The sequence below is a fragment of the Eumetopias jubatus genome, unplaced genomic scaffold (assembly GCF_037043125.1).
Source record: "Eumetopias jubatus isolate StellerSeaLion01/CBP00866 unplaced genomic scaffold, mEumJub1_p1.0 scaffold_3, whole genome shotgun sequence".
NCBI lineage: Eukaryota > Metazoa > Chordata > Mammalia > Carnivora > Otariidae > Eumetopias > Eumetopias jubatus.
This window is the reverse complement of record NW_028274809.1, coordinates 64,902,333-64,929,158: the sequence shown is the minus strand read 5'-3', so window position 1 is coordinate 64,929,158 and position 26,826 is coordinate 64,902,333. Positions and strand designations below refer to the sequence as shown.

General features: G+C 36.3%; 1 protein-coding gene across 3 annotated transcripts in view; it reads left to right on the top strand.

Moving 5' to 3' along the window:
* The first annotated feature begins 1,809 nt into the window (after nt 1–1,809).
* Nucleotides 1,810–26,826, top strand: part of XIRP2 (xin actin binding repeat containing 2) — a 311,289-nt gene continuing 286,272 nt past the window's right edge. For all 3 annotated transcript variants that reach the window (XM_028124790.2, XM_088022124.1, XM_028124781.1), the window contains exon 1: nt 1,810–2,214. In XM_028124790.2, the coding sequence (XP_027980591.1) occupies nt 1,810–2,214 (405 nt within the window). The remainder of the gene's footprint in view (nt 2,215–26,826) is intronic.

Genomic DNA, 26,826 nt, shown 5'->3' with positions numbered 1-26,826 from the left:
ATATGTTGATTAGATTCTCAGCATATGCTGATCAGTTTTCCAAACAGATATTCAGGTCTTGTTGGGTGCTACTGTTTTTTGAGACTTTCTGTAATAAGCGACTAATCCAAACTTATTAATTAGCAATATTATTAAAACCAAATTTTCCAGTCTGTTCAGTCTATGGATTTGTGGCTTAAAATACCTTCATTCTTCTAAGCACTCCTATGTAGGAGGCTTATGTGTAGCATAAATATTTGAGTGATTCATATGATGTTTTAGGAAGAGATGGGACAGAGAATTGAATTAAGAGCTATCGGGGGAGGGGTGTCTAATATACCCTGGAAGTTTTATATGCATTATCTAATTTATTTTTCAAAATAAAGACATGATGTTTATAAATCCATTTTAGAAATGGAGCTTTTGCCAAGTCTTACTGTTCATAAAACCCAACCTGGGTTTGAACTCCTGTTCTAAGTAGAGCTAGCCAGCAGTCCATGAACCATTGGTAGACCATTAGATCAATTTAGTGGGTAGCAAGTTTTTTTTTTTTTGTTTTTGTTTTTTTTAAGTAAAGGATATCAGAGTGGAAAACATCACCAGACAGTTCACATAGTAAAAGAAAGTATTTAATGAAAGCAAAAATTTGTTTCTTATTTTTTTATTTATGTTTTATGTGTGCTGAGTCCCAGTGCATAGAATGTGTTTTATCATGTGGTTTACAGCCAAAGAGGTCTGGAGCCATTGTATTAGGTGACCTTTTGAGATGTTTCCAGACCTTAATCTAAGTGAGATTGTTTATCATACCCACTCTGCTAATTTTCCAGGAAAATTCATCATCCCTCAAGAACAAAATTTATTTATTTGTTTATTTTCAAGCTTTATTTTTTAACCCCCCCAAATTTGTAGTGTAGAGTCTCTGGATTAGAATAGAGAGTAGCTATTTCTATGGCAAACATATATGCTAGTGTGTAATTCTTGCTGTCTGTGATTTGTATTTGTATGTGTGGGTTTGTTTCTGGTAAGGGTATATTTTGCCATTTGATTTTTTTTTTTTCCCATTCACCACAGAACTCTAAAACAAGGTGAAATTCTAATCAGGTTCACAATGAGATGTGAATTGAATGCTAAAAATGCAAAAGAGACATTAGGTTCCAGTGGTTAAGAGGGTAGGTTTTGGAGTCATACAGGTACATTTCAAATCCAGACGCTGTCACTCAGAACCCTGGGCAAATTACTTCTCAGTTTCCTTACCTGGAAAATAGTCATCATAGTAGCAACCTACTCATTGTGTTGATGTTAAGATTAAAATGAGATGTACATGTAAAATTATTATCAAAGTGTTTGCCTTATAGCAAAAACTTAATAACTGTTAGCTATTAGTCTATTTCTTGTCAAGTTAGACATTTGCAGAAACCAGTAATTTCAAAAGAAGTCCTGAACTGTTAGAGGCAGGAAATGAACATTTTTATTTCGTGTTAGACTTGTTAAATTGCGCTTTTCTCAGAATATACTGAACAGTGAAAGAACATTATGTAAATAATTGTTGGGTGATTTAAATAGAAAAGAGAATAAAATAATGTCTTCCTAGTTTTTGTCTCTTTATTTTCAAATGTCCATGGCTGTACAAATCAGTCCTCTCCATAATCTAAGTTGACTGACATACTTTGTAGGGTCAAGTCAAGAGCCAGAAATTACATAGCAAAGCTGGATTTCTCCACTGTAACACAAACCCCAAGAGCTGGCACTCATTTTGAAAATGACTCACATGCCTGAGTGTATCTTTGATGAAAGATACTTTTGATATTGCAGGACAACCTGGAGCCATCCATGTTCCCGATACAGAAGGGTTCTCTGATCCTCCTGAGGCAGAAATGGGAATCCAGTGATTACCAGAAAAGTGAGTGTTGCCCTGGGGGCAGTCGTTGCAGGCTCTTTCAGCCTCCAGAAAAAAAATTGCTTGAACCCAAAGGAGAGGTAGTTTCAGCATCTGGACCTGCAGATCCCCCTAGTCTGCCCCGTGGTGTAGAAGAGACGTTGAACACAGAGCCTGATGGGAAGGGCCCTGAGGACAAGAGTGACAACTCCAGGGAATTTGGCCGGCCTGAAGTGCTGAAGGAGGATTCCTTGACTGGTCGGCGCAGGATCGAGCGCTTCTCCATTGCCCTTGATGAGCTGAGAAGTGTGTTTGAGGCTCCTAGGAGTGCAAACAGACCAGCAGAGTTCTGCCAAAAGGTAAGAATTGAGAGTTGAAATTTACAGTTGACAAGCTAGGCAGCTTGCCTAGCCTGCCACTTATTTCTAAACATGTACTGGGGTGTGTGTGTGTGTGTGTGTGTGTGTGTGTGTGTGTGTGTGTGTGTGTTCTACTCACCTGTACTCTAGACAGATGTCTTGAAGCAACTGTGTAATCCTCTATCATTGACTTCTTCTTGGGCTATTCCAGAAGGAAGAGCCTCCCTTCAGTCCCACAAAAACGGCTCTGATAGGCTGTTTCTTTTTGTATGTGCCTTGTTTCCATAACTAGGTTGTAAGTTCCTTAGAGGCAGGGACAATTTCTTACCACTCTTTGTACTTCAGACATACAACAAATGGTGCTGCGTTTAGCTAGAGCTCAGTGAGGATTTATCAATAATGATGTTGAAATGGAACAAGTGAGGGCTTTGGAACCACAGTGAACTAAATTTTAATCCTAAAACCTGCCATTTACTTCTATAGCTGCATGACACTTAACCTTGAGAAAGCATGTCTTAATTTGCTGCTTTGAGGGATATTGTGAGGATTATTGATAATATATTTAAACTACTAGGCATAGAGTCTGGAATATTTTGTGGGAGATGATGATCATGCTTCGTGACTGTGGTGTACCATCATGTCACATATAAAACATGTCTATTAGCTAAAGGGGACATTTAATCAAATGCAGGAAACAGGATTAGCAACATTATTAATGAAGACCACATTTATACTTCTGTTTTCAATTAAAAGCAACTACTGTTTAAACTGGATTTGCTTGAATTTATGGCACCCATTAGGGCCCTTTTGTAAGAGATTAGAGTTTAATTTAATAAAGAATTAGTAAATGATCTCAGGTTTTCCAATGGTAAGCAAACTCCATGCTTTGTTAATATTTTTTATCTAGTGACACTTATCAGGAAGGTACAGTCCTACTCTTCTTAATGGATACTTAGCATTCATAGGATTCAAAGCAGAAAATTTTTCAAAATAAATTATTTTGCTAATACTTGTTCCCAGTTTTTCTATTGGGACGTACTTAGTATTTATAATGAGACTGTTCTTGTACCTCAAATAACTCAACTTGATTTAATGAGAATAAGGAATATGAAGTTACATTTATGAATGAGGTTATGTTAAAACTAGAGGGTTTCTCAAAAATGCAACCGCTTGCCAATCCCTAATTTGAAAACTTTCTTTCCTTCCTTTTTATTATACAAGCACAATCCTTTCTGTTTGTAGTTTTATAATATCTTTTAGTTGGGTGTCTAGAGATTGGGGTACACCTAACATAGATATTTACAATGTCACTTTTTTCTTATATTAATAAATTAAGGAAAGTAAAGCCATAGAAAGGTTTCTATTGAATATCTGTTGACTTTAGTGTAACAATTTTGGGCATTTTAAGACAATTGACAAAAGAAATGGCCAAAAGCAGAAAAAATAATCCTTAGAAATTATGTAATATAACATCCTTATCTGGAGTAGGGGTAGCTGCTTAAATGTAATAGTAAAAAAAAAAATGAAGCATTAATAAGGGTTTCTGTTTGACATGTGAGAATACCACTATTGGTATGGTATGTGATTTTGGATCTAGTGTCCATAAAAATAGTTATGGAAAGAAACCGATATATGAAAACCAACATTTAGGTAGTAAAAATGAAATTTGGTTAGCATATTTAACACACTGTATTCTAGGTATTCTGTGGTATTGTGTTGTAAAATGTTATTTCTTTAAATGTATGAAACATGGATTGTGCACTTAGAAATTTCTCATCCACAGCAGGTAACACATGATTTTTAGAATCAGTTTACATAAATGAGTATTATGAAGGTTTACAAAAACCTACATAAATTTCATATGACTTCCAGAACAAGGAGGGAAAAAAAGGAAAAGAAAAATGAGAATCAAGGGCGGAATTAACTTGCTTTCTTCTAGTGAAGTATTTTGTATATCATTAGGCATGCAAAAAGAATCCTAGTTCAACTCAATTTGAAATTTTATATTTCACACCAAAGCATAGTAATTATATACAACTTAACCATTTGTTTCTATGGATCTTTTTCTTCCCTTTCATATCAACATTTTGTTGTTATTATAAAATAATGAGGTAATATTTATTTGCACGAGTGTGCAAAAATATTTTAGTTACCTTATAACTATGATACTTATATTTATAGAAGCTCTCTATTGAGATATTGGTGATGTGGGGAAAGATATTCAATATTTATGATATTAAAAGCAAGGACAGAAAATAATTTCAGATAAAGTTCTTGCAATTTAGTAAATCATCTCAATAATAAACAATAAACTGCATTTCAGTGTTGCTGTAGAAGAAAACTCTTCAGCAACAGGAACTTTTTTAGAAAAATTTTATAAAATTATTGAGGTTCAATGTAGAATTGTAGAACCGTTTAAAGTGTGGAATATTTTTTATATGCATATATGTATTTGCAGATACACACCATATATTTTTTAAAGCATCTTCAGCAAAAATCAAAATCCATCTTTTCCATATATCCTTGTTTTATTGTGCTTCATTTTATTGCACTTTGCAGATATTGTTTTTTGGGTTTTTTTTTACAAATTGAAGGTTGATGGCAACCCAGCATCAAGCAAGTCTATCAGCACCATTTTTCCAACAGCATTTGCTCACTTCATATCTCTATATCATATTTTGGTAATTTTTGCAATATTGCAAACTTTTTCATTATTACTGTATTTGTTATGGTGATCAGTGGTCAGCGATTATTACTTGCTGAGATTATGGTTTGAGTTTTGTAGCAAGAAAGTATTTTTAATTAAGATATTAATTTTTAATTAAGGTATTTTTTTAGACATAATGCTATTGCACACTTAAAAGACTACAGTATGATGTAAATATAACTTTTATATGCACTGGAGAACCAAAATTCATTTGACTTGCTTTATTGCAATACTCATTTTGTTGCAGTGGTCTGAACCAAGCCAGCAATATCTCTGAGATATGCTTGTATTTATTAAAAAGTGTTCACTTAAGTATAGTTTTGTTTAGAAAAATATTTGTTAATTGAGAAAAGAAATCACAAGAGTCAATATTATTTTCTATAAGTATTCAAGCTTATTAGAGAAAGATGATATCAACTCCCCAAATATTCAGTGTATTCCAGGGCATTTTTTTCAACAATTTATCGTAATATGCTTGCAGTAGAAAATTAATGAGAAATTCTTAAAATAATTTTGCCTGCTAACATTTTATAATTTCCAAAGAGACATAACCTTTTATCATTTCTAGAACACCTGTAAAAGTAACTTAGAATGAATTTTTAAACTGAAGATTTTTATGCTCATGAGGCAGAGTGTAATTCACATAGACATAAATTCACATAGGCATTATCCCAAATAAATTATATAGAACATGATTTTAAAAGAGTTTTGAAGAACCATAAGAATTTTAAGATCATAAATCTTGGAAAGAATGGCATACCCACTTGCAACACTAAGAAATTGTTATTATATAAGGCAATGTATCAGTTAGCATCTACTGTGTAACAAACTACTCCAGCATTAGCAGCTTTAAACAGTAAGCATTTATTATTGCTTAAGAGTCTCTGGTGAGCTGGAAATTTATCTGGTCTCATTCCTGCATTTATGGTCAGCTGCCAAGTCACCTGGGATCTGACTCTTCTAGGATGGCTACAGAGCTGGGACAACTCAGCTCTGCCCCATGTGGTCTCTGCTCCTTCAGTAGGTTGCCCAGATTTATGTACATGCCATAGGAGTTTCAAGAAAGAAAGTAGAACAGCATAAGGCCTCTGGAGGCCTATGGTCAGAACTTACACATGACTTCTCTTTATTCTATTTGTCAAAATAGTCACAAAATAAACCAGATTAATAATGTGCTAAAATAGCCTTGATGGGAGGAATCGCAACTCACAAAGGTAAATGGATATGAGGAGGGAAATAATTTTGCAGACAATCTACCCCTGGCAAGTTGATTTAAATACATCCAAGAATCAGAATGTTTTAATATATCATGAATTAATGCAAACATCAGGAGGAGAGTGTAACACAAAAAAATCCATGTTGACAACTATTTGTAGACAAAACTCCTGTCTTATTCTTTTCTTAGACACAATCCACTAGACTGATGGTAGTTATTGTTCAAGGTAGAATACTAGCCTCCCAAAGATGTCCACTTCTCTTAATCCCTAGAATCTGTGAATGTTTTACCTGATATGGCAAAAGGGACTTTGAAAATGTGATTAAGTTAAGGAACTTGAGATGCAAAGATTTTTCTGAAATATCCCAAGTGAAAACAGGGTCTTTGTGGAGACAGGAATGTCAGAGTGAAGTCAGAGAAGGAGTTATGATGTCAGAGAGAAGTGGGAGGGACACAGGGCCCTGACTCCAGGAGTGTGGGCAGCCTCTAGAAAATGGAAAAGGCAAGGAAATCAGTTCCCCTCTAGAGCATCCGTAAGGAATGTAGCCCTCCAAACACCTTGACTTGAGCACAGTGAAACTTATTTCAGACTTTGATCTCCAGAACAGTAAGATAATTAATTTGTGTTGTGTTAAGCCAATAAGTTTGTGATAAGTTGTTACAGCAGTATTAGGAAACTAATAACACTTATTTTACAGGCTCTTCAAACATTGTTAAAAAATGGTTAGGTAATATGTGATTTTGGACTTTTCCTCTGTTCTTTCCCGATGAACATATTCCCATATTTCAAAATCAGATCTTTGACTTCTTTCTATTTGCAGTTGATGATACGAATGCTTGTGATGTTATCAGGAATATCAATTAATCTTAGTTTGGGATGATCTGTATTTGACAGGAACACGTAGTCACTTAAAAGGGTGAGCTGACCAGAGGAAGAGGGAGTTTGGCAGAGGAAGGAAAGAGAGAGAATATTATAAAGGAACAAATAAGCACAAAATTTTGTGGGACACACTTGTTTCAATTCATGTTACATCTGTGGCTGATAGAGTTTCTATGGAGTGTATGTGCAATTTTTAAATAAAATCAGTTAAACTCCACCTAATCAGTTCTAAGAGCAGCATTTAGATTAACTTAGAGTGGAACAAGATGGTGTAAGTTCCTCCTTCTTTCTTTCAAGCTCCCAGTTTTTGTCCATAGAACTGGGACAGTGAGACCACTGACTAAGCTCCCTTAGAGGATCACTTCAGCCTTTATTATGATCCCACAGTAAATCAGGTGTTTCTTGGTTCAATTAATTAATTTTGTCTTTTTCTATTCATTTCTTTAGACTCCAAATGGTAAATGATCTGATTTTCGCAGTAGGTTGCTTAAATGACTCACCTGTGTTTTTCATGCAAAGTTGTGATCTTTCTCAAAAACCCCACTCACTTGTGCAGTCAGGTTGAATTTACCTAATGCCTGAAGAGAGACTGTCTCTAACTTTTACTTAAGCCCTCAGGTTGACAAAGACCATTCATACATGAGCTGGACTTAAAAACAAAAACAAAAACACAATCACTGTATTTTAGTTATGCTGTCTTATAATGCAGCATTGGTTCAATCTATGGTATAATTGAAGGCTTGGACGAGAATATGAAGACACAAGGCTAAGGGACTATGGACCTACATGTGCATCAATGATTAAACAGGATATAAATAATTAAAGATAGTATAGTTTCCAGAGCGTGTTATTTTCATTCCCTCCAATAATCAAAGCCTCTGGTTTTTCATTTAATGACCAGTTTGTCATTTCCTACTTTTAGTTCTGGGCATAAAATCAGACCTTTAAAAGTACAGGTGAATCATGATTTCAGTTTGGCTTCCACAAAATCACTCCACTAGACACTTAAAGTTTCATTTGCTCCCTAAACCTAGGCATGTGGGGACTATGGGATTAATTTACCTCTATCTCAGAGCAGGGAAGTTCCTTTTCAGGCAGTTACCTGTCACAGCCTTCTGACTCTCCATCTCCCATCCTCCTCTCTCTTCAGTGTTTCTGAGATAATTTCTGTCAAGCATGACGTATTTTGTAAAAGCATTTAACAGGACAGAGGTTATTACAATCTTGAAAATTATTACTGAAAAATCTGTCCACCAAACTAAAAGAGAGCTAAATATTTTTTTTCCTTGTGGGAAAAATTTTAAAAGCCTTTGAAGAAATAAAATATTTTTTCTTGGCCTGAAAAATGGGCAAGTAGTTTTTTGGTTTTTGTTTTGTTTTGTTTTGTTTTTTGTAGAACTGAAGTAAATAGTTTAATGAGAAAGATCATTACTTTTTTTTATTAGAGGAATATATGGAATCATAATTTTCATTTCTGCATAGAATATAAAAACATGATATTTGGTGACAAAGCATCAGTTGAAAGCCTTGGCTCAGCTACTTCTTCATCATATAAACTTGAGTGAGTTATTTCACCTCATTAATCCTTAATTTTCACATCTATAAAATGAGGAAATTAATACAGCACAAGATTTTTCTGATGATAAAGTTATATAATACCTGAAGGAGAAGAGGTATTTAAGTGGTAGCACCAAGTAAAATTTAAGAAATTGTACCGGGGCGCCTGGGTGGCTCAGTCATTAGGCGTCTGCCTTCAGCTCAGGTCATGATCCCAGGGTTCTGGGATCGAGCCCCGCATCAGGCTCCCTGCTTGGCGGGAAGCCTGCTTCTCCCTCTTCCCACTCCCCCTACTTGTGTTCCCTCTCTCACTGTGTCTCTCTCTGTCAAAAAATAAATAAAATCTTTAAAAAAAAGAAAAGAAGTTGTACCAAGGTAGCACCAAATGGGTATTTCTTCTATTTTGTCTTCTCTGGCATCACTTCTGTAACTTAATACATGCCTTTGGGGAAAATATTTAATCTCAGGGCCTTCTGTTTTCTCACCTATAAAGGCAGAGGATTACACTCTAGGGTTTGTAAAAATGGAAAGGTTCTTTGGGCAAAGACGCTTTTATTTCACATCTGATAACAGTCTTTCACACAGACCCCACGTAGAAGGGTTTTCATTGAATATTCAGTGGAGCAAATGCTAATGAAATTTTCCAACATGAGATATAACCCCATTTTGAGATTATGAGACAAAGGACTATAATCTGTTAAATTATAGTTTTCAAAGCTTTATTAAAACCCTAAACAGAAATATATTGCCACTTTCATTGTCCTTTCCAGTTAATAGAAAAAGTCACTGGCACTTAGGGACTCCAAATCCAAATCCAAGAGAGATGAGGCTTACGTGTTATAAAAGTGTTTATTGTATTTACATCCACACACACAAAGAACAAACTTCAAAGTCACCACAAGTATAAGAATGTTTCATTTTATGCAGTTTTTTTCTTAGTGGTATAATTTGTTTTCATTTGAAATAATATTAGTGCTCTTTGTTATCTTCACCCATTTATATGTTTATTATTTTTAAAGCCTGTTGTCCAGTGCTTTATGTTAGCTGGGAGGTGGCAGCTCTGTGATCTGATGGTAAATTTCCCAACTGAACACATTTGCATTGCCTTAAAAACTTCCAGAGGAAACTGCCATCTTTTCTCATATGTGTCTCATAGTGATATATGCAGTCACAATATGACATTGGTAAAAAATATCGTGCCAGTAACCACAGAGAGATGGTAAGCAATATTGACTCACCTTCATCTGAGAAAACTTCTGTCAGTTCATGGGTTGGCATTCTTTGACATTTTACTTGGATGACTAGTGAGAGTTTTCACCCTTGGTTTAGAGGGATATTGGTGTCAGCTGCTGCCTCTGTTGTGAACCCACTTTTTTTTTTTGCCCATCCAATATTCCCCAGATATTTATCCAACATTTCTGCTTACTGATGGACTGAATTCAAGGAGCCCCATGTATGACTCTTTTTGCCCTTCCTGTCCTCCCATTGCTGATTTTCATACTCGACCAGGTTCTTTTGGAGAATCCTCTCACCATAAGGATAAGCTAAAGGGGAAAATAAAGAAAAGAAATTGATAAGATGCATTGAGAAGGCTGATTAAAAAGGGAGAACTTTGGACTTTGTTCAGAGCCTTTGGCTCCATCAAGGGCCATGGAGTGATGTTCCAGTCACCAAAAGTCCAGCAGCAATCCAAAGGTTATCCTGAAATAAATCAACACAGGGATTCCTTTGACAATATCCTGAGAGATAAACTTCCATTTACTGTGGAGAAGCCTGGAAAAAACCAACTTAACAAGAGATCAGAGTTAATATCACCAGTAATAAGACACCTTGATATCATGTACCTCCTGATGTAATATACCATGCAGGGCAAAGCATCACCCCTGTGGTGTCCTTGTGAAAATTATGTAATTTCAATTTAATCATGAAAAAACATCAGATAAATCCATGTAGAGGGCATTCTATAAATGACTTTTCAAAACTGTAAGGCCCTGTTGGAAAAATACTGAGAAACGTCCATAGTTTGGAGGTGACCTAATAGACATGACAACTGAAGCGAGGATAAGCTCGTCCCACTGAAAACTGGACCATCAACGAGAGCATTAGTGGGAAAGTAGGTAAAACTCTAAAGAAAGCTGGACAATTGGTATATGGGAATTCTCTGTGGTTAACATTTCAGTAAGTCTAAAGTTACTTCAAAATAAAAAGTTAAATAATTGTTTTAATCTTTGTTGAGACCCTAGCACTATGGAATGGAGGAACATGGTCTCTTTTGTTTGAATTTTTCCAAACCTAACAGATTATTATTCTTGTATCCCCTTGTAGAATGTAATCCTTAGCTTCACATCCCTGTACTTCTAAAACCTTGAATGTTTCAGCCATTTCTCTCTGCCTATAATCTCAGGATCTCTGCAATTAATTATTTTCTTAGGGAGGAGAATTTAGCCTCATTGGTAGTTCAGGAGTTGAGTATATGGACAGCCTTACAGATAGATCTGTATTAAGTTTATATCCCATTTCTACTCACTGAGTTTCAGTACATTTTCAGGAATAAGAGTCCTTATCTTGTTTTTATTATAGTCAAAGTTGTTGTTTAGACCCTTAGTTCTGTCTTGACTTACATTCCTTCCAAGTCATTGCCTCAAGTTCAAGGAAATCAGGTTATCTCTTGTCTTGAACTCAAACTACAGGAGCTATAGTTAACTATTGCCCTCTTGATGCTGATTTGACAGCAGGCTTCAATCTCTATAATACATTATGAGCCCCTTCAAAATGCTCACCCTCTTTTCAGGGGATACAGTCTTTTGATGGATTTCCTATTGTTTAGGAGGTTTTGTGTGGTTTGTTTTTTTTGGTTTGTTTTTGTTTTTGTTTTTGTTTTCCTTCTGTTTTGGACTAGACCTTTTGGTGGCTAACTTCCTTAACTCCATAGGCTCCCCTCACTGAACTGAGCCTCAGGACTGATACAGTAACACCTTCTTTAATACAGTTGCCCTTTTTATTTCTCAAACAAAGTCCTTCATCTGAACTTAGAAGTCTGGAAACCTGTCAGAGTTGAAATTCAGGATATTTAGCATGGAGCAAAGTGCAGACCCTGACAATCCAGGATGGATGTGGCTATCGCAGTAGTTACAGCCTAGTGCTCTCTTTCTGGACATCACCCAGCTTTTGGACATGGAAATCTACCCTAATCTTAGCACCTGCTTAGCACTCACTATATTGTGTATGGAAACCAAATAGTTAATGCATTTTCTTGTTTGGAAAGAAATATCTTTGTCTGTTTAATGTGTAGTGGTGAGTGAAGGCAATGAGTTTCAAACACCTGAAACAAATTCAAGCTCCATTAATGTTTCTCATCTATACCAACTACCAAATATGATGATTTATAGTACTTAATAGTGTACTAACTTGTTTTATGTCAATGTGAGTCATTTATTGTATGCTATGAGACAAATTGCTCTAAAGCGTGGTAATGCATCATAATGCATGCAGTTCTCTCCCCCTTCCCCCATTTGTGAAAACATGTCAGGAGCATACATTTAAATTAATCCAAATGTTCCGATTTCAACCTTGATTAGATGTCAGAATTTTTGTTAATGATAAAGATGATATAAAATATTTCCATTTCTGATCAAGATGATTTTATAATTTAAGATCTAATCTCTTTTCCGTTCACCTTTATTTTTAAGTGTTGGGAGCAGTTTTTTTCCTTGTGTCTTAAAATATGTTTGAAATTCTCATAGGAAAGGAAATTCAAGCCATGCAAAATAAAAACAAAAGCAAAACAAAAGCTAGGAGTTCCACAGATATTCTCTCTCCCTCGCTCTCCTATTCCCATTCTCTCTCTCTCTCTCTCTCACACACACACACGCTTTTAAAATATTTCATGTTTAAAAGTAAAATTGAAAATTTGTGGGATATATGTGTCGTTGGCTCTAAAAAGATTTATATATCCAGGAACAGCAAGCAGCAGTTGTGTTTTTACTGAAACATGTTTCAATTCTGCTCTTTGGTTTATAACTACCGTCTTTTTGCAGGGCCTATTCATTTCTGAGGTAGCCCCTGAATGCCTCCCCTCATGCTAACATTGGTCTGCCCCTGGACCACTGAGCAAGAGTTCCATGTTGCTGCTGCTGCTGGCAAGCAAGTAGTAGTACTGAGCACTGAGTACCACCCAGGTACTGTGCTGAGGGCTCGAGGCATTGCTGCCGTTTAATACCCACAGCCATCTTAGGACGTAAGGGCTATCATAATTCCCATTTTACAGCTACAGGCTGGAGAAGCTAAATGTGTCCAAAGGTCCACCATTGGTACGTAATAGAACAGGGATTTAAACTCAAGTTTATCTTGATCCAGAATCCCCAGTATTAAAATACTACCCTGAGTGCTGTCTGGGTTCATGTTGTCCATTTCCATACAGGATCTCACAGCTGTTTCTGGTCTGAATGTATCCTAGATGGTCATCGAAATCAGAGCAGCATTTAAACTTTGAATACCACAAACCGCAGAGTCTCGATTCTAAGATGCGTAATTTTTCATACTTTTTAACATCTTTGAATAGTTTAATAAACATTCATGTGCAAAATAACTTTTACACTAACAAGGAGCTTTACAAAGAAGTGAAAACAATCAGCGGTGGCTTATTTGGTAGGAAGAATAAGTGTTATATTGAACTTCATTTCTTTCTTCATTTAGGGACTGGGAGTGGAAGCAGAGATTAATATAGTGCAATTTGACCCAAAGAAAGATATTTAGAGATATTTGAAGAAAAAGAGACAGAAAAAGAATTTATTTTAGAGAAAAAAAACTTTGAAGTTTAATACCCATTAGAAGCCAAAATTAATTCTCCAATTGACTAAAACAAAGGCTAGACAAAAAGTTTGAGAAATTTTGAAACCTAAAAGCTACTAGAGAAGGGAGAGAGCAGGTCAAGACCAAGCAAAAAAAAAAAAAAAAAAGTAAATTTAATGAACAAGAATGTAGTCTGCTTTTTTCTGTTTTGTGTGCTTTTTAATCCTCTGAATTTCTTACTACTGCAGTCACTTAAATTCAGTCTTCTGTTGCTGTGACATCTGTTTTTGACTCTATATAGGCAATACTGACTTATTTATCTCAAGTTTTATTCTTTTAATTAAATTCTGTCCTCAATTTTTCAACTTACTCTGAAAACTTCCACCTAGACATTCTTTAGCTACCTAAGTCTGAGTTGGTTATCCTCCACCTAAATCAGCTTCTTACCCAAAACCCATCTATTTACAATGACAACATCTTGTGTGCATGAGAGTCCTCTCTGATAGTTTAATCTATCCTGCTCATTTGCCTTCAACCCCACAGTTCTCAATTTCACTTTTCGCTTTTCATTTACCACCTATCCCTTATTACTTCACAACTGGGTTATCGCAGTACCTTCTCTGATACTGTGATTTATAACAAGAGGTATGTATTTGGTCTTTGACCCTGTTCCTGGCACAAATCTCCTAAAAACCTTGGGATTTCCTGTGGTAAGTGTGATGAAGATATCTTTTCTTATATCAATGAGGTGACTTTGAAAAGCCCTTAGTTAACCTCAGGTTGATGGGTGGTTAGCAGGGGAACAAACCATGTGAGTAGAAGTTTAGAAGTTTGAGTACTCCCCCACCAATTTAGGGGGATGGTAGAGGGGCTAAAGGTGGAATCAGTTGCCAATGACCAATGATTTAACTAATCATGATTATGTAATGAAGCCTCCATAAAAACCCAAAAGTATGGGATTCAAGGAGCTTCTCGGTTGGTGAACATGTGGAGGTTCAGGGAGAATGACATGCTTGGAGAGGGCATAGAAGTTCCATGTCTCTTCCCATATACCTTGCCCTATGCATCTCTTCATCTGGCTCTTCCTGAGCTATATCCTAAAATAAACCAGTAATCTAATGAGTAAAATGTTTCTTTGAGTTCTGTGAACTGCTCTAGCAAATTACTTGAACAAAGAAAAGAGGAGGTCATGGAAACCTCTAATTTATAGCCAGTCAGAAGTATAGGTAACAACCTGGGCTTCTGATTGGCATCTGAAACGGGGAGGCGGGGCTAAGGAGGGGGCAGTCTTATAGATTGAACCCTTAACCTGTGGGATCTGATGCTGTCTCCAGGTAGATAGTGCCAGAATTGAGTTGAATTATAAGATACCCAATCGGTGTCCCCCAAAAACCATATGTACACATATTGGAATTGGGTCTAGGAACCCAAAAGACCTTCCTTTCTAGTGTCTTAGTCCTTCTAGAGTAAACCCTCTTTGTCAAATCTTGATCTCAGTAACATAATCACAGCTCTTCTAATTCCCACAGCTGTGGACTTGTGTACCATATCATATACTTACATATGTTATATATATGCGTTCTATTTTATAACGCTGCGTTGTCAATTATAGTCATTAGCCACATATGGTCATTTTAAATTAAATTTTAATTACAGTTAAATCAAATTAAAAATCCGTTTGCTTTGTCACACTAGCTGTATTTCAAGTTCTTAATAGCTACACGTGGCTAGCAGTTACTGTGTCAGACAGAATGATACAAAGCATCTCCATCATGGAAGAAAATCTATTGGGCAGTATGCTCTAGTGACTACTCTGTGGCATTCTAACCTCTCCATCTGAAATGCTCCTAGTAGTTTCTAAGTGTTCTAGAGTTCTTCCTGCTTGTTCCAGTCTATATCTCTGCCTTCCCACTTCATACTAACGCCTCAGGTGGAGGATGCCTTTCTCTTTTTCATTTTGCCTCTAAATGCTCAGAGACATTGTATTGTTGGAACCTATCCAGGCCACAGTGCCAAGGGTTGGAGAAGGTAATGCAACATGAATCTGCTTACAGTGATTTATTTGCGGTGAATGCTGAGCATGCTATTGGGACTAGTTGTAAGCCTGCGTATGACCCAAAAGAAGCTTCTCAAGCGTGTTTGTTGGATTTTTCTTAGTCAATGAAACATTTTTAAAAATCTATTTCCTTCTAGCTCTTGATTTCATGCAGACACTTGTCCAGTGGTGCTGTCTTGGGTCCCTTGGGCCTATAGGCAGGTTCATTGGTCTCTTTCTTTTTTTTCCCTCTCCATGGTTTTTAACAGACTGCTAAGCAAAGGGTGGGTTTTCATTAAGTACTTTGGGGATAGGTGGATGAAAAACTCCTGTTAAAATGAACTGGTTCTTTCATTGTCTATTATCCAGGTCATGTGCATTAGCATTCCATTCTTAGGATTCAGCTTCAAGATAAACTTATAGCAATTTTTTAGCCTACACTGCCTATAGTTATATTCCTTCTGCTCATTTGATGGCAGGGGTTTGATAACCTAATGTCCTCTGTCCCTTGCTTATGGTCATTCCAGCCTAAGCAATTTTGTCATTGGCTGTGTGCCAGCTTCTCTAGGTTGGACACCCTATCTTACCACTCTATATGCCTTATGGATAACACTAGTGAAATTGTACAAGAAATAGACATGAAAGAATTATTGCTCTTTTATTGACCTTTTTTAGTCTGAAGTCTGATGTTACTTTGACGTCAAGCTGTTGTCTATCAGCTTCCCAAAGGATAAACTGCCTCATGATTCATATTTCTTCCCTTTTTCTGGTGCATTATTAGACAGTGGCCTGAATATGCAGCTAGAAGGTGCTTTCATCCCTGTGTTGCATAGACTCATGGTAGAGCCTACCTCATGATGCTCACCTCCACCCCACCAATGACCATGGCCCACTCAGGAAACTCTTTCATAATGTATTGGGATTGTTATTTGACCTGTTTTTTCTACTCTAGAAAATGTTAAGTAATAATCAATTATTACCTACTCTCTTTAAATTACAAAATATTTCAGCCAAACAGAAAATTCTAAAAATATATTCTGCATCTTCTTGTGGCACTGCATCAAAAATTCAGTGGTGAGCTTATAAAGACTCTTAGCTATTTCGTGTAGGCCACCATGGAGTGGAAAGATTTTTTGGCTAGCAAAAAGCTTCATCTTGTGAGAATGCCCAAATTCCCCCTTCTCAATAATATTTGAAGATTTCTGCATAAAAGAGAAGATAAGCTCAATGACGCAAGACTCAGAATAAATAATAAATATATGCTGCCCCTACCACATATACAAAAATAAGCCAACTAGAAAACCAGTTTCTTCCTTTCTGTTTTCTTTTTGTTTGTTTGTTCGTTTTGTTTTGTTTTGAGAAAGGAAACCAGGGGTTTATAGTATATATACCTAAGTAAAATGGTTTCTAATACTCAAAGGAAAACATTCATTGATATAGTTATGCTGAATCATCATATTTTCTTTCTTATTCTTCATCAGTGAATAAAACCAAAGTTTTGGTCCTTAAGGATGTTCAGCATTCTCAGTTTCTTTGTGCTAAATGGAAAAAAAAATTGTAGGTAACATTCCTATCCTTTCAAGGAGAATGAGGGGGTGGAAATGAAGGGAGAAAGCACTGCTAAGAAGCACAGATCCTATTTTCTTGCAATGCCACTAATAATAATAACTTAGAAGTAGTAGCTACAGTATAGATGCTGTATAAGCAAAAATAAATCTACACCAAATGGTTTTTAATGCTTGAAAGGTAAAAGTAACTGCAAAGTTAAAACCAGTTTACTATAAACAATTCTCCATAGCAACATATTTTGCCAGGGTTTTCCCTGGAGTTTTTTGGCATATTGCTCAGAAATGCCTCAATAGAATATATCTAATGAGATCTTTCCCATTCATCATTTTCTACTGAGAGATGCTTTTCCAAACGTAGAAATTAAAAAGTATAAATTCTTCCAAAGAAATTATTCCAGTTCCAATATGAACATTACTAATAAGTCTTCTCTCAGCATGAGAAGATTATACTGACTTTTAACTAGCAAATGTGGTGGTTCCAAAATAGCTAATCATTAAAAACCAGAGGCAATCCATTTCCAAAAAGATATGGCAATTAAAGTGACTGACATAGAATGATAAGACTCTAAAGGAGAAAACTGCCCTCAGATGTCATTGAGTCAAATTCCCCCCCAAGGCTGGAATCTATACTATATCCCAGACAGATGGCAGCCTAGCTTTCCTTTAAACATTTCCAGTTTCAAAGAATTCATGCTTCGGCAAAGCAGTTCTCTCTATTGGCAAATGGCTCTCTTTCTTAGAAGGTTAATCCTCCTGTTGAAGAGAATGTGTCTCCTGGGAACATCCACATTTTGAGTAAGGTTTTGCCCTTTGAAGCAATACAGAATATTTTCCATTTGTTACTGTGGGAAATGACAGGCTGCATCTAATCTTGAGGGCTCAGGACACAATTTAGCAGTAGGAGGTGAGGTTGAAATATTCCTGAGTGACTTAGGAAGAGTCAGGGCTAAACCTATGCTGACAAGGGCATGCTATGACTCAGCAGGTTCTGACTGAGGAACGACAGATGCTCTGAAACCATCCCTCCCTCCAAAAAAGGTTGGCCATTAATTAAGGAGTCTGTGCTGGATAGGTCAGCCAATACATTTGAGTATCTTCCTTTGTAGATGTTTTAAAAATTGTTGTTTTGTGGTTTTATGTTTTTTTGGTTGTTGTTGGTAGCTAGATAGCAAATACATTAGTAGACCCCTTTGGGAGTGCCAGCAACTATGACAGAGACAGATGTCATTGACTGTTTTTTTCCAAGTGTTTCAGGAAGCACTTGGGTTAGAAAGGTAGAGGATTTGACAACTGTGGGTTCCATCCAGGATTTTTTATTATCTTTCTTGAGTGCAGTTCATGCTCTTCAGAACTGTTAGAACCCTGTGGTGCTGACATATTATGTCCCTTCTGAGGCTTTGCTCTTTCTGGCTAGGCTTCAAACCAAGGCCTTGTCGCAGCTTTATTTGCATAGATAGACACCACATGTGTCATTTTTGTGTCTTATACTGATACTTTTTTTTGAAAAAAATTTTTTTCAATTACAGCTCCACTCACAAGCATATGTATACTAGTTTTTGTTTTTGTTTTTGACTGATTATGCTTGCACATAGCCTCTTCCTTCTCATGACAATTGTCTTCTCTATCATTACATGCAGATCAAGGACCGGAGTTGAAGGATAAGAGGCTTCCTAAGTGTTTCTGCTGCTAGAACCCTTTTTGTAGGATGCCGCATAACAGAACATAACCTTTCTTCTAACCGACCCCAACCATCCCACACACCTAGCTCTGTTTCTCAGCATCTAGCTCTGTGATACTTTTTTTTCCAGCTTTACGGACAAACAAAACTCTAAGATATTTAACATGTACAACGTGATTTGATATATGTGTATATTGTGAAAGGATCAACTAACTTGATCCATATCCATCATCTTACGCATTTACCCTTTGTGTATATGAGAGAGCATTTAAATTCTACTGTCAGCAAATTTCAATTACACAATACAGTGTTTTCAACTATACTCACCATGTCAAACATGAGATCCTTTGACCTTATTCATTTGATAACTGAAAGTTTGTACACTTACTAATCTCTCCCTATTTTCTCCAAGCCCAGCCCCCCACCACTTTTCTACTGTTTCTGTGAGGTTTGTTTATTTGTTTGTTTTTAAGAGTCCATATACAAGTGATATTATGGAGTATTTGTCTTTCTCTGGCATATTTCACTTAGCATAATGTCCTCAAAATTTCATGCATGTTGTTACAAATGACAGAATTTCCTCTTTTAAAGATGAATAATTTTACATGCCATATTTTCTTGTTTCATTATTTATCCTTTGGTGGATACTTAGATTGTATCCATACCTTGGCCATTGTGAATAAAGATGCAGTCAATGAACATGGTAGTATAGATACTTCTTCGAAGTAATGGTTTTACTTCCTTTGGCTATATACCCAGAATTGAGATTGCTGGATCATATGGTAATTCTATTTTTAATTTCTGGAGGAACCTCCATGCTACTGTCCATAGTGGTTGTACTAGTTTACATTTCCCTGTGGAGTTCCCTTTCCTCTACATCCTTGCCAGCATTGGTTATGTCTTGTCTTTTTGATAATACCCATCCTATCAGATGTAAGGTGATATTTCATTGTGGTTTTGATTTGCATTTTTCTGATGATGTCTGATGATTAGTGATATTGAGCACTTTTTCAGGTATTTGTTGACCATTTGCATGTCTTCTTTGGAGAGATGTCTATTCAAGTTCTTTGCCTGTGTTTTTAATTGAATTGTTTTTGCTATTGAATTGTGTGAGTTCCTTGTATATTTTAGATATTAACCCTAATTAGATTTATGTTTTGCAAATATTTTCTCCCATGCAGTAGGTTGCCTTTCCATTCTGTTGATGGTTTCCTTTGCTGAGCAGAAGCTTTTTACTTTGATGTGGTTCCACTTGTTTACTTTTTCTTTTGTTGTCTGCTTTCGGTATTAAATCCAAAAAAAAATCATTGTACAACCAATGTCAAGGAGCTTATTCCCCAGAATTTCTGCAAGGTGTTTTATGGTTTCAGGCCTTAACATTCAAGTCTTTAATCCCTTTTGAGTTGATTTCTGTGTATGGTGTAAGATAGGAGTCCAGTTTCATTCTTTTGCACATGGCAATCCAATTTTCCCAACACTGTTTACTGAAGAGGCTCTCCTTTCCCCAATGTATATTCTTGGCTTCTTTGTCAAAAATTAATTGACTATGTACACATGGGATTATTTCTGGGCTATTTTGTTCATTGGTGTATATATGTCTGTTTTTATGGCAGTACCGTATTATTTTGATTACTATCACTTTGTAATATAGTTTAAATCAGGTAGTGTGATGCCTCCAGTTTTGTTCTTCAGTTTGGTTATTTGTGGTCTTTTGTGGTTCATACAAATTTTAGATTTTTTTTTATTTCTGTGAAAAATGCCATTGAAATTTTGATAGAGATTTCATTGAATCTTTAGATAACTTTTAATATAAATTGTGACTTATGATGCCAAGTTCAAGAGTGATGGAGGAATAAGATCACTGCAAGATTTAAATGAACCATTTAAATTCAGAAATTCTTGAGGATTCTATAGAGCTAATATTTAAATGTTGATTTATTTTGTCCTTAAAGCAAAGGCCAAAGCAGTTTATATTTTGTCTCTTGATCAGCAAATGAAGCTTTCAGCCTGTGTTTTAATATTAAGTATTGTTACAACTATAATAGCATGTAGGCTTTTCTCTCCTCTTTTCTACTTGTCAATACGTATGTTAGACGTGCTCTACTCTGTGTGTTTTTCTCTATATTAAAAGGATTATAGGTTATACTTTCCCATATAATAGGTAGTAGCTATATTTATGAAAAATCTTGTTAACTCTTCAGTTAGACAGCTGTCAGCCTACATTCAGTATTGTTCTGTGAAACATCCGAGGGACGACTTGACATAGGCATTTAGTACTTTAGTATAAAAGGTTTATACAGTTTTCACTGAACCATTTAATTCTGTGTCTAAGTTAGAATTTGACTTTTTTACATTATACATTCTTTAAGCTTCTGTAATTACTAGATGACCAGACATACATTCAGGAATATCTTTTCCATTGCTAGGTTTATTCTGGGAATTGTGATCAAAAAGGAAATTTGTACTGCTTTTTAGTTTATAACGTACTTTTAATTTCTCATCTATTAGGATTTAATAGATGCTCCAATTACAATAACCAGCTCAACTCACTTTCTATAACTGGCTATCTTTAAATAAATACATACTCATGTTCATACCCAAAGTATCTCTGTATATGTCTGATACCTCCCCCAGTGTTCCCATGGTTAAAGACCATATCAACATTTATCTTGGTGTCTCCAGTGCCTAGCAGAGTGGTAGGCACAGGGTAAGCATGCAGTTGAAGTCTGTTGAATAAACCAATCCATTTTGAAGAAATCCTGTGCCTTTGACAATTATATATATTAGATTTGAAGGGATAATCGCCTGAATTTATTTGGTTTTCTGAAGCACTCTCCTATTATCCCACTTATTTGAGGGGTTATGTATTTGTTTCTTTCACATTGACAGACAATTCTCAAATTTCTTTATAAAATATTTTTCCTGTCCTACCTACCTTCCTCCATTGTTATGGCAACTGTAAATAATCTATCATTTTTGAAATCTGGCCAGAACAATAATCTACATATCCGTTCCCACCTAAAATGTAGAAGGCTGTCTGTCTTGATTTAAAATAGCTACCATTCCAATCTGCTGCCAGCAATCATTTTCATAATTGCTACTAAAAAGAGTCTTTGAGGACTAGTGTCTATTTGACTGTGGCATTCAAAGGAACAAGAGGCCAACTGTAATAATTTTTGCTTTTATAACAAATATCCAGATCAGTCTGCCTTACATAATAAAATCCTCTTACTAAGGGGCAACTCTTTGTCTTCTAGATCCACATTTAATGCTAGTGTTCCATTTAACAGAACAGAGTCACATTTTCAGATGGCATCATTTTACTATTCAAGCTTTGTGCAGAATTTTTTCCTGACATGAGTTGTCTTGAATGTTTACTTCCTGCCAAAGAAATACAAACTCATTGTCTAAGAATTTACTCAGTGGACAGACTAGAGAGCAGAGGAAACATCAGCTTTGTACAATGTTTCTCATGCTTTAAAATGTAGCGCAGGAGTCTACAAATAAATAAAACAGCAGCTGTCCACTGACCTAGCAGGCAGAGCGCACCAGTCATAATATAGTCAGTAATAGCTCAGAACCTTGAGAATATTGTTTATTTTAAATAGTTAACTCTCTGTTGTTCCTGGTAATGGGAGGCAAAGAGGAACGTGGCTCACCGAGTTGAGAATATAATGTTAAAAGATTCATGTTTACCATTAGTTTGAAATGTGCTCCTACTGTATCATTTTTCTGGAATTATTTTCAAATAGGAGAGCTCATATTTTAGTTTTTGTGTTTCTCTTCACTGCTAAAGACTTTAAATCTAAGGCTTGCAATTAATAATTATGGAAATGATCAGAGTAGTAACAGAAGGGGAAAGCAATGGCAACTGACGGTTAAGATGAGCATCACTTGAGATTTATCAAGCCAATTTCCAATTTCATAATGGCACTAGTTTCTTAACTGCTGCTATACCAAAGTACCTTAAAATTGTGTTTAAACAATAAAAAAAATATTATCTTACGGAGTTCTAGAGGTCAAAGTCCTACGTGAGTCTTACTGGGATAAAATCAAAGTGTTGGCAGGGCTTCATTCCTTATTGGAGGCTCTAGTGGAGTTTCTTTGCTTTTTCCAGCCTCCAGAAGCAGCCCTTATTACCAGACCCATGACCCTTTCCTTCGTCTTTAAAACCAGCAATAGTGGATTGAGTCTTTTTCACACAGCCTCTCTCTGACCTCCTCTTCTGTCCTCCTTTCCACTTTTAAGAACTCTTGATTACATTGGGACAGCCCACATTACCCAAGATAGTCTCTTTATTTTAAGGTCATCTGATTAGCAACCTTAATTTCATTTGCAACCTTGATTTCCCTCTGCCATGGAGCCTAACATATTCACAGGTTCTAAGGATTAGCACACGGACTTGACGTCCATTATTGTACCTACCATAATAATAAAATAAGATCACATTTCAAACTACACATGTGCTTTCTATTTTTATCTTTTCCAATATATTATATTTTCACTAGATGGACCCTAGCTTTCATCTAGCTATAGAGGAAATTAGAAATTTTAAAGAGTGTAAAAGAATGGCTTTTTAAAAATCCACCTTCTGACACTGAAAGATGAAACTGTTGAAAAGAATTTGTAGAAAAAATTTTTGACTCTGCCTTTAGTGTATCAAGGTCCAAGTCTAAAAGAACTACCCCAAACTACCTATATTACAGAGAAGATATTCCTTCTCTCTATTGCAGAAAAGGCGTAGGTTTATTGCTATAGAGTAGAAGTATATAAAACAGGAGAAGTCTAAGAAAAGTCTCATTCCCCAGACCCAGGTGAGGTTGGAAGGAAGAAAGGAAAAGATAGGCTAGAAACAAATGGGGAGAAGATGGCATAAAGTCACAGAGGGAGGTATAGGAAGCCAAACTCAAGTGTCATCAGCTAAAAGCACCACTGAGCCCTTGAGAAGGCCATGAATTTGGACTACACCAACCCCAGGTGGTCAAGGGAGCTGGCCCAGTGACCAGAGTAGCCAAGGCATATTGTGCCTAAGGATTCTGCTCTGACAGATTTTGTAAGACATATCTTTCCTTGTACCCTTAATACCATCAAAGTGAAAGAGAGAAGAGGAAGCTAATGAGACTGAACATCTTATCCAGAGGAGAGTGAGCCTTACACAAAAGGATTAATTGGATTATCATAACAATCTGTGTTTTAAGTTAAACTATACTAAAGATCATTTGGAGCTTATCATAAACCATCAAATTAGTTAGGGACAGAACAACAATTAGATTTCTGGTCACTTTACATTTAGATACACAGAGAAAAATGTATCTCCTTTAAATCCCTAGAACTGGTGTAATCCTTATCCCAAATCCCTATCTACTGGTTATTGGGAGAGGAGCTAGCCTGAGGGTGAGGCAACTTAATTTTAGATCTATTTCTTATAACTTATCTTGCTTTAATAATATAAGCAGTGTCTCTCTAGAGAATAAAATTCAGCCTCTCTGTGGTCTCATTTCTTAATCCTTCATTTCCTTTCTCAACTTCTTTTCAAGATTGTGTCTGCTCTAGAGGGAGAGGAAGAATTTTTTGTGCTTGCTTCTCTGTTCCCCGGGAAAACAGACCCATTTTCTCTGATTGAAGTATGGCCTGCTGGCCTCTGATGCTATACACTGTGCTTGGTCACTTTGCACTTCATACTGTTGGCTAAAATAATGCTCAGGGGAAACAATAACCAAATCTCTCTTCTTGAGTCCACTTTATCCTTCAGATTGTATTTTTTTTAAAAGATTTTATTTATTTATTTGAGAGAGAGAGAGAGTGAGAGATAGGGAGCACGAGAGGGAAGAGGGTCAGCGGGAGAAGCAGACTCCCTGCCGAGCAGGGAGCCCGATGCGGGACTCGATCGCGGGACTCCAGGATCACGAGCTGAGCCGAAGGCAGTCGCTTAACCCACTGAGCCACCCAGGCGCCCATCCTTCCGATTGTATTGATTACAGATACCTGAGTCTCTTTCATTGAGACTCTAGGGCCAGAACCCCAGTATCTATGAAAGGGTCATGTTTTTCTCATTATCCTAGGCACAACGGGTAATTTCACTGGCTTTCAACTAAATATCTGTATCCCATTGGAATGAAGGGAAGTTCTGGAGTGCTAGCTAAAGCCCTTCTGTCCCTGGCCATACTGTTCTGCTCCTTAATCTGCTTGATATGCATCAAGTTGTTATACAATACACTCCACAAAATACTATCTGAAGACTTTAAATATGGATCAAGAAAGGGCCTTCTGCCCTGGGGTTTTCCCTCATGTACCTTACGCCCACAGGACTTGCCCTAGATGGAGGAAAGAGGAACGTACATCTACTACTCCTTTTGACCTCTTTTCGTTACCTTTCTTCTTCTCGCTGTCCCTAAGAGTTTTAACTTCATTGGCTTTCTTTTTTCAAGCAGCGTACTCTTGACTTAAGCTTAATGGCAAGAAGAGTCTCTCAAATTAAATTGCAATTAATAACAACTAACTCAAAAAAACCTAAGCAAATTTGGTACACAGAGAAAGGTTAAGCCATCAGCTAATAGGATGGCAAAGTATGTGTTTGAACCTCAGAAACTACCTTTAAGAGATCACTGAACTCTGCCCGGTCTCCTTCTCTCTCATTTTCTCTCCTTTTCTATTCATATATTTTTCCTTCCCAGTAATGTCGGTTCAATTCTTTATCCTTGTGAGCCATCTTCCACCACATGCTGGTGAATATGACATCTGTCCTGTTCATCATGATCATCATGCTGGGAAACACAACCTCCTTCACTCAGCAGCTGAGCTTTATATTTTATAACATCTTCCACCAAGAAATACTGATTCATAGTTCCACTTAAAAATCTAGAAACTCTCTCCCGGTCTGGCTTTGATTAAATATCCACCGCATTTAAAATGTGGCGAGGGCGAGAGTCAAATAAAAGCATGGCTATCAGGAATCCATTTCTATAATGTGGAGCCGATCCCAGAGAAGGGAAAATCACTGTGAGAGAAGTTAACCTAAGATCACTACCATCATTTAAAAATTTGGATGCCCTTGGTCCTAGTTCCCTCATGGAATTAAAAGACCTTTGGAAAACTTTGCTTCCCCAAAGTGTTTAACTCATACTCCCTATTTACATGTGAAATAGAAACAGCTGATGGAATAGAATGCTAGTGAACATTCCTCACCTCTTATCTTCTAGCCAAATATGGTTACGCTCAGTAGGTCTATTCATGAGGAGGGTTTCTCTGGATGGTCAGCATGAAGCAAATGTCCAAAGGGGAATCACCCTTGGGCTATTTTATTATCTCACCACAAGTTCCTTAAAAATGTGGAATTAGTATAGTGGAAGTTCCTTAGAATTTCCGCTATTCAGTGTAACAGACAGTGAAGAAAGTTGCTCCAGTTCTCAAATACTAGAGATAACCATAAGGCCTTTATCAGTGATTCTCAGAGTGGTACCCCAATCAGTTTCAGCATCACATATGTACTTATTAGAAATGCAGAGTGAAGGGACCCTATCCATGACCTACTAAATCAGGAACACTGGGATGGAGTAAGCAGTCTGTTTTAACAAACCCTCCAGCAGATTCTGATGTGTGCTAACATTTGAGAACCACTGTTCTATAAGTCTATAATTAGACCAGATAAGAATATACTTGAGAAGTGAGGTCCTTAGTAATAAAACATTTGGGGGATCCTTCCCTGTTTATTTGTTATCCTCAAACACCCTGCTTCTAGTTACATTGATAAGAATTCTGGCATGCAAAGATTATCTCAGAAATTTAAATTTAAATTTCTAAGGTACCTTTGAAAAACTAGTTAAAAACTTCAACTAGCCCCTATTTGCTTCTTTTTTTAGACTGGGAGGTGTCTCTTGTTGGAAATTATGGTATTATTTGAATATTATTGTGACCGAGTACAGTATTTTCCTGTAGTATTTATTAGCTTATGGTAATTATAGTATTGTTGAAATACTATTTAAGAATATTTCTGTCTACTTCTTTCTTGAAACCAGTGCTCTTTTGGGTGTTCTTCACTGTTTTATTCTATATTTGACAGTTTTTAAATCAAAATTTATCATTACATCTTTGTTATTTAATTTCTTATGTTCATACTGATTTTTAGAAAGAAATGGTGTTTTAGACATTTTAGAAGATGTACTTCATTGTTTCTTTTATGT